This window comes from Zootoca vivipara, chromosome 4, assembly GCF_963506605.1.
Source record: "Zootoca vivipara chromosome 4, rZooViv1.1, whole genome shotgun sequence".
NCBI lineage: Eukaryota > Metazoa > Chordata > Lepidosauria > Squamata > Lacertidae > Zootoca > Zootoca vivipara.
In genome coordinates this window covers 81,182,847-81,191,498 of record NC_083279.1, presented here as the reverse complement: position 1 = coordinate 81,191,498, position 8,652 = coordinate 81,182,847, and the positions used below count along the sequence as shown (strand labels likewise).

At 44.1% G+C, this 8,652-nt stretch overlaps 1 protein-coding gene across 1 annotated transcript in view; it reads right to left on the bottom strand.

The window, feature by feature from the left end:
• Positions 1-200: 200 nt before the first annotated feature.
• Positions 201-8,652, bottom strand: part of ARHGAP20 (Rho GTPase activating protein 20) — an 80,427-nt gene continuing 71,975 nt past the window's right edge. Inside the window, exons 10-15 of the mRNA XM_035116227.2 lie at positions 5,464-5,609; positions 5,131-5,292; positions 3,628-3,737; positions 3,057-3,246; positions 936-1,050; positions 201-518 (exon numbers count right to left, since the gene is read on the bottom strand). Coding sequence (XP_034972118.2) covers positions 259-518; positions 936-1,050; positions 3,057-3,246; positions 3,628-3,737; positions 5,131-5,292; positions 5,464-5,609 — 983 coding nt within the window. The 3' untranslated portion in view covers positions 201-258. The remainder of the gene's footprint in view (positions 519-935; positions 1,051-3,056; positions 3,247-3,627; positions 3,738-5,130; positions 5,293-5,463; positions 5,610-8,652) is intronic.

Below are 8,652 nucleotides of genomic sequence, written 5' to 3'. Positions count from 1 at the left end.
TGGAAGCCCGCTCATAGGGTTATGGGGATTGATATGGGCAAAGATGATCCAGAAAGCCATAGCAGTGAAAAGAGAGATGCATCGAACCGCCTTCTCCCACCACCGCCACTTATTTGCTCAAGGGTGAGCTTATCATCCCTGGGCTCTTCCCCCTTCAGGGTCTTAAATGAGTTTTCAACACTATCTTGAGAACTCACTGAAGACCCTGAAGGGGAAGTGCCCAGTGATGATAAGCTCACCCTTGAGCAAATATTCAACTTAAGTGGAGGTGGTGGGAGAAGGCGGTTCGAGAGCATCAGAAATGGGTGTTGATGAATACCCAGACTCACTTTCAGAGTGCTCTCCTGATGAGGTGCAGCGGATTTGGGGGTCCTCTGCTTCCAGCAGGTCCAAATCTATGTCACTCAGGGACACCACCTCTTTGCTCCCCTCCTCTTTTTTATTGAGGTTTGCGCAGTCATTCAATTCATTTTCCAAACTCTCGGACGAAGAGTCATGCAGACGAACAGAAGAGAGATCTGAAAGAGGATGAAATAGGTGTCAGTATACTCAGGTGTCACTCACTCCACCAAAAACAACATTGCTAAATTAAAACATAAGCAAAATTTTATCCACTGTTTTGCAACGGGCAACGTATTTTACCATTCTTTAATCTAAATTTGGTCATTCTCACAGCCATCCTGTGATGGTTCAAAACGGAGACAGAGGAGAGTGGACTTGCTGCAGGCTGCTCAGTCAGCTTTATGAGATTTGATCTCATGAGCCTTGCCTCCAGACCACACATTGCCCACTTCCCTGTACCATACTGTGACCTGGAGTATGTATTACAACCACTATGGAGAAGATGTCAAACAGGCTTCCTATGGAGTCCAAGTCAAAATGCTATATAATCTCACTCTCTCCCCACTTTACTTTTTTTTTAAAGTTTCTTTTACCTGAACTATCTTCTTGGTTGTCATTTTGGGGCATCATGGCTGCAAAGATGTAATTAATTTCATCCCCAAAAATCCTCCTTCCATTTTGAATCATAAACTCTATGAGGACAGAAGCCTGCAAGCAAAGAAAGGTAGCTGTGAAGACCACATAGTTTATTACAAAGCTCCAACTTGGCCCTCTCTTGGCAGGTCCACCCTTACGAAGTTCCTCTTGTTCCTCCCATTATCACATTCTGTATATCACATTCTGTAGCACATCGTTTTTATTTCTGGGGTTGTATGCTATGGACAAAGGTGCACTTATGCAAATGCTTCTTTTACAGAAAGCATATACATGTGTTAGCATGAACTTTTTAAAGCATATGAGCCTTCCTTCCAGTCCCTGCTGTTTCCTTGGCACAGGACAGGCTCTTTCCACAACGCCTTCCTCTTCTGCTTAGCGCTAGAACATTTCCCTTGCCTGCCTGCCTCCTGTCATCTGTTGTGTGCTCTCATTTCTGTGCCAGTTCTTTTCCTCCCACACAAATCCTTCTAGTTCAACCTGTTTGTTCTAGGCTGCCTCCCAAAGACTGGACTGGAATCTGAAAGTGCCCTATAAGAGTTATTGGACACATATGGAAAGCAGGGTGGGATGACTGGTGCTCTTGATTTTAATAGCACCTAGCTAAACTTCTGTGACTTTTCAGTTAACAAAAATAACATTTATTCATTTATTTATTTTTGGCAAAACAGCACAGGAGCCACCACCAGCTTCAGGCAAATGCATGCATTCAACAAAATAATTTGATCCCCCCTCTTCTTCTTTTTTTAAATTAAAACACTTCAAGCTGCACACTGGAAGCTGCACATTTGACTACTTGTCCACAAACAAACAAAAACTCTCTGCACAGAGGGGGAAAACATCTTTCTCTCTTCTTCAAATAAAGCTTTCTACAAAAATGTTGATTCCTTTGTGTGTGTGTGGGAGAATATTCACACAAGCAAACTCTCACTGGCTATAGTCGAGACAGAAGTTTACTACTTGATTCTGTTAACCATACAAAAGTGGTCTTAAAGCTAATGAATAATCCATCTTAGCTTCCTGTCTCTAACAGAGACATTAAAAAGAAATGTGCATAGCTTTTGTCCTCTTTGCTACAACAGCACCTTGAACCTGGGTGCTTGGGGGTGGTCAGTGTCGTGGTGGTGGTAAGATTTCCTGAAGCTGTGCCCCTGCCCACATATTTCTGCTGCTTCTGGTGCCGGTTGTGTTCCTTGCTGCTGCCAGGGGTGGCTGGGTGGAGAAGGCTTTTTGTTCAGTGCTTCCTAGTTGCACCTCCAAAGGTGATTCCAGGCAGAAGGCAGAAAGCATTACTTCCTATTCCTGACCTCAATCTGAGCCATGCAGTTACATTTCTTGTCCTCACACTAGTGTCTTCTGGGTAGAAGAAACTAGGAAGCACACTGAAGAAATTACTCCAAGCAAGCAGGTAGTGCAAATGGCACCAGGAGTGAGGCAAACTCTTCACCACTATTTGCATCCCACCTCCCATCTTGCAACTGTGCCTTCCCAGTACAAAGGTTGGAAGGATCATTTTGGCTCATCACAAATCTTTACCGTCTCAGTAATACAGGTTAGTAGTCAACCAAGGTTTACTCAGAGTAGACCCACTGAAATTAATGTACGTATTTAAGTGAGGTCCATTCATTTCCATGGGTCTACCCTGAGTAAAACTTAGCTGAATACTGCTCACAGGCTCATCTGTTTCTTCAAAAGCAGCTGCGTATGACACCTGGCTCTAGAGGCAATCTCTGAAGAAGGAACAGGATATGCTATGGTACTAGGTTAGAAACTTATGACGTTCCTCACCACCTCCTCCCAAGTAACGCATCTCACCAGCTTTTAGGCCAGGTGCACAGAGCAAGACCAATGAAGTAGGGAAAGTAAAACAGGTAATATAATGGTGGAAAGATGTAAACTCTGGAGCTTAAAAAGCTGGGAAAAATCAGGAGCAAGGGATTTGGGTCTGAACTCACTAAGGTTGCCCCGCCAACACAGCAAATAGCTTAATTTTAAGGCAGACTAAATGGCCCTTCTGCCACTTTATGGGAACCTCTAAGCAGAACTGTTTCTTAGCCTACTTTCATGGTGAATTCTTCTTCAGTCCAAGAGTTTGTGGCAGCTGGTAGCCAGAGTAAGCTGGGTCCAATGCACACTGCTAAATTGAACGCAGTCATCTTGTTGTCTTCAGACTGCCTTTCTATGCTGTGTAGGACTCCAAACAGGTAACGCAGCAGCATCACATTGGCTCCAGGTAGTTGTTCCATTAGCCTAGCAACACACAAAACGCACAACTCTTTAGAACACAAGACTGTTTGCAAAAATTACACTCAAGACTCTTCCTTCTGCCATTCCCCAGCCTAGCCTCCTAGCTATGCCAATCTGGAGCCCACTTCATGGTAAGTGGAAATCCACAAAGTAAATAAATCTCCCCACGTTCTATTTTAAAGCACAGAGATCTGCACTGTATATCTACTTTACTGCATGCCATGAACAGGTGAGAATATTGACCAGGGTACCAAAATGGAATGCTGAACAATCAAATCTAAATTTATAAGCTTGCCTGCAACAAGAACTGCATCTCAAACATTCTGCTTTTTTCTGGGTATTCATTTTTGGAAGCAGCACAGGAGGTTACACAAACAATTCTACCTGTGGATGCTTTTTATCTTCTCTTCATCGTTCCCTTCATCCATTAAGGAAACCCACTGATCACAGAGCTGGGATGAGAAAACGCTGCCTGGGATATTACGCAAAAAATCCTGAGGAAGAAGGAATAAAAGTATGGATGAGCAACAATTTGTGGGGGACTGTTTCATAAGAAGTAAACCATGGAATTGCTGGAACAAAATCCCTGTAGAGCGTAAGATTGTCTACTAGTGCATCATTAAACAGTTTTGGTCCTGTCTGAACCATTTCAATTGCTATGGATGGATTTGAATCATTTCTCACAGAGTAAATGAAACAGTAGCTAATTACTTCATAATGCTAAGAAGAGTCCTGCTAGACAGGTCTGTCTAGCCCAGCATTCTGCTTCCACAGCGGTCAACCAGATTCCTATTGGAAGCTCATGAGCAGGGCATGAGTGCAACAGCGCCTTCACTGGTTTGAGACTGAAAAAATTAATCTGTTATTGGCCAGTGCAGAATAACAAACAAAATGTTGTCTCAAAGTCCAACACAGACAGGGTAGCCCTATGCAGTTCAGCACCTCTTAGCCCAACCAACCTCCGAGGCTTACTACACAAATTTATTCGGATAGCCCCTTTGAGCTCCTTGGAAGAAGGGCAAAATTCCAAAGGAGCAAATAAAACATCTCCTTATGTATTAAAGAAAGGTGACCAAAGTGGTGCACTCCAGCATGGCCAGGGATGATGGGAGTTGGAACCCACAACATCTGGAGTGTGTCGTGGTGGCTATTCCTTCTTTCATCCATCAGCAGGTGTTTGGCATCAAGCACCTGCATTTTGAAACCTATCCCACTCTGAAGTTATCCTGTGGCCCCAGTTATCCCAGCTTAATCTAGACACAACCACATTCCATTATAGAACACCCTGAAAGCCATCAGAAGGATCTACGATTTCTCTCTCTCTCCTTACTAAGATGTTACATTTTATTTTAAAATTCCTAACAAGGTTTCTTTTCTTTTTTTAAAAGCCCTGTAAAATCACAAGACCGGGCAGGAATTTCTTTACCGTCCTGGCCTCCCATCCCTGTACTTTGGACCTGCCCATAGAGGAGAGTAAGAAGAGCAGATCTGAATTGGCTGCCCAGAGGAAATCCTATTCTTGAGTCGAAAAATAGTTCAAGAATGCCCATAATCCAGTTGTTGATAAGATCAACACAGATGACTATTTTGGAAATCTAACTTGGTTCAAAAAGAAAGAAAGAAAGAAAGAAAGAAAGAAAGAAAGAAAGAAAGAAAGAAAGAAAGAAAGAAAGAAAGAAAGAAAGAAAGAAAGGCAGCTCTTAACATACTAGGCTACAGAATCCATAACATAAATCCTAGAGATTTATCTGAAGAAGTGTGCATGCACACGAAAGCTCATACCAAAATAAAAACTTAGTTGGTCTTTAAGGTGCTACTGAAGGAATTTTTTTATTATAAATCCTAGAGGGTGGCAGAGGGGATGGGGGAGGACAAATGCCTGTCTACCTTAAGCACAGAAGCTATCACCAAAATGGACTCGCTGAGTAAGTTCACTTCAGCTCCCGAATCAAGCTTCTCCTTCAGCTCTCTGCAAGATTTTGCACTTGCAGAACGTCGGAAAATGCCCTCAGTGAAAGGCCCCTCTTGGTTCAGGAAAGAAAGCATGTCCTGTTAAAGAAAAAGAAATATATATATTAGGGTTGCCATATGTCCTGTTTTTCCAGGACACGTCTTCTTTTTCACATATGTAAAATGAGTCGTCATAGATAATCTCAAAAACACCCCAAAGGGATTCTACTGAAGTTCGGTCACTAGTCACTGAATGTATGGGATACTTACCAAGATAGGCTTGGGCAGCTTTTCTGGCAGAGGGTGTCCAAACAGCTTCCCTTGGGCAGAAGTTGGGGAAGGAGGAGGTTCTGCACCCCGCCAGAAGGCCCAGTTTATAGTGGATCTTTTCCTTTTAAGTGGCTTTTGGCTACACTCTGCAAGGAAAGAAAGAGGTTTCTTGTTACACTACACCACACAAATTCATGTCATATCATTTATTTCCTTCTCTTTAGTGGCTGCGATGAACCTACCGTCTTCCGTTTGGCATCCGCACTATAGGGTAACGTACATGGTTTTAAGAGGAATTCCTAGAACTGGGTTTAGTGATAGCTGCATTCATATGATGAAGGGCATATTTTAAAAATCCAGCTCACTAAGGCCTCCTCCAGATGGGTATTTTGCAGCTACATTCTGCAACATGCTCTTGACACAAAAATATTGCATTAGGATTGGTTTTATTCAGCTTTATTCTGCTATATGGTACTTCCCCAGTGCTACAACAATATTACTGTTGGGGGGTAGTGCAATACAAGTGGGATCAACCCCACTACCTCAAATATTTGTGGCATGAATAGTTATGATATTTCAGTAGGAAAGCATATGACCACCCCGAAACTTTTGCAGGCGCAGGTAGTTTTTGTATTCCCCCATGTTGCTTTCCCTTCATAAGGGGAAGGAGCACAGAAAGTCTACTTATGTCCAATGTAATTGTACAAAAAGGCAACCGCTGCTGATTGAAGCTTTAAAGTTCTGATAGTGCGCAGAATTTCAAACGCATGTACCTCCTCCAGCTCTAGCCACAAGCCCTTCCATCTGTCAAAGCCACCATCTTGGGAGTGTATTATCATCTAAAAGGCAGACTAGAAACCCATCAAATAAATAAATATTATAATGATAAAAAATGGCAGTGAGATCATTAGAACCAAAACGGTTCCCCATCCCTGGCCATGTTATACAGCAAAATATTAATCATGCAATATGATTTCAGGCAGGGGGAAATTGTTTTTGTTGTACAGCATGTAATTACAGAAGTTTGCTTTAACTATGGGAGTGGGAGGAATACTTTTAGCTAAAAGCTTAAAAGTCAGCAGCACTTAAGAAGAGCGTTGTTTAAGGTATGGGACAAATACAAAGAACTATTAGAACCCAAAACACCTTGGTGGTTATCACCTATTGAGGCATTATCACTAAAAGCACTGGAAAAAAGGGAGACTGGCCAACATAGAGAGAATTGTTAGTAGAACAGGAAGGGAAACTAGAATTGAAAGAATATCTATCTATATATATAAATGTAAAAATCGTGAAATCCCGTTTGCCACTTTTCTCCGTAACCGCTTGACCGATCGTCCTGAAATTTTGACACAACGATCCAGGCCACTAGAGCGTTGTTGGGGGCAAAAATCCCTCAAATCGCACACCTGCCCAGGTACAGACCTGCTTTTCCACCAAGTCAAACAGTGCCCTCAAGTGGCATAGTACCCTCCTCCACCCCCTCCCTTCCTGTGAAATCTAAGCCACACCCATAAACCAAATGACATCATCATCAACCAAGCAACTGAAAATCCCCCAAGGCGGCCATTAGGCCTTTGTTTAATGTAGGCCCCTGACAGGCCGGGGGGGGGGAACCCACAACAACACACTTGGGGGCATGGCAAGGGGTTTTTACTTTACCATTTAGCACCACTACCCCCCAAAAAAACCCCACCAAAAAACCAACATTGCCAAGTGGAGGTTGGGGCCTGCCTTGGGGGGGGGGGGTGGCACAGGCCACAGCACAGCCTTTGATTTATGTAGGCCCCTGCACGGCAAGGGTTTTTTACTTTACCATTTAGCAACACTATCACACCGGTCATGGGGGGGGGGAACTGAATAGATCATGGATCGGGACACATGGGGCCAGTCACAGGGATAAGCCACAACAACACAACACACCCACAAACCCCGCCTCTGCCACGAGATCCTGTAAAACAGGAGGCCTTGGCTCCATTTTACATACTAGGCCTCAGGTCTACAGCCCATTAAATACTATCCCAAATGGAGCCCTGGGTGGGAGGTGGGGGGAGGAGGAGCCCAAATAGGTCATGGGCTGACGTAGGGTGGGGGGGGAGATAACACACATCAACGCACTTGGGGGCACAGCAAGGGGTTTTTACTTTACAATTTAGCACCACTAACCCCCCCCCAAAAAAAATCCACAAGACAAAAATAAGTACCATCCTTCAAAACGTCCTGAGATACGCCGGTCATGGAGGGGGGGCGGAAACTGAATAGATTATGGATCGGGACACATGGGGCCAGTCACAGGGATTAGGCACATCAACACACCACACCCACAAACCCCGCCTCTGCCACGAGATCCTGTAAAACAGGAGGCCTTGCAACCACCAAAACAGCTATTCCACCCCAAGCCCAAAGCCTCTCCCTGCGGCTGCATTAATAAACGCCTGGCAGCATTAGGCAGTCATTCATCATTTCTCCTAACACGCACTTGGGGGCACAGCAAGGGGTTTTCGCTTTATAATTTAGTGGGCGTTGTGTCACATGCGAGGCTCCGGCGGCCATTTTAAGTAAGGGCAGTCGTGCCCCTTTTAACTTAGGCTTTGCCATGTTTATCCAAAAATAAGACACCGTCTTATATTTATTATTCCTTAAAAAACCCCACATTGGCTTATTTTCAAGGGATGCCTTATTTTTTATTACGCGTCCAGCCTTGCCTCTTCCTTGGGGCCCTCCAGAACTGTGCCTATAATGATGTCTTATTTTTGGGGTATGGCTTATATTGCACAAATGCTTAGACATCCTGCTATGGCTTATTTTATGGGTATGTCTTATTTTAGGAGAAACAACTGATTGTAAGCCTCTGTGTTGTTTTTTTAAAAAAACCATTCACTTTCTCTCCCCAGTTTAAGCCCTCAGATATTTGCAGTGGCCACCCCCCACCCCATTTACAATCCCCTACCTTCCCCTTGCCCGGGCCAGGTAGATAATGTGGCCCTTTTAAAAACCCTTTTGTTACTTTTCTCATTTTACTGATTGTGAATATGCTGACCGAGGCCCCCTTTAGATTCGGAGGCCCGCCCCAAGTGGCCCATATGACCCCCCCCTCCTTCTGTCTGGGCCTGTCTGTTGCTACGGGGCTATGGGGCTTCGCTATTTGATTCCCCCCCCCGGTTGGGATTCTTTAAGTAGTTATCTGGG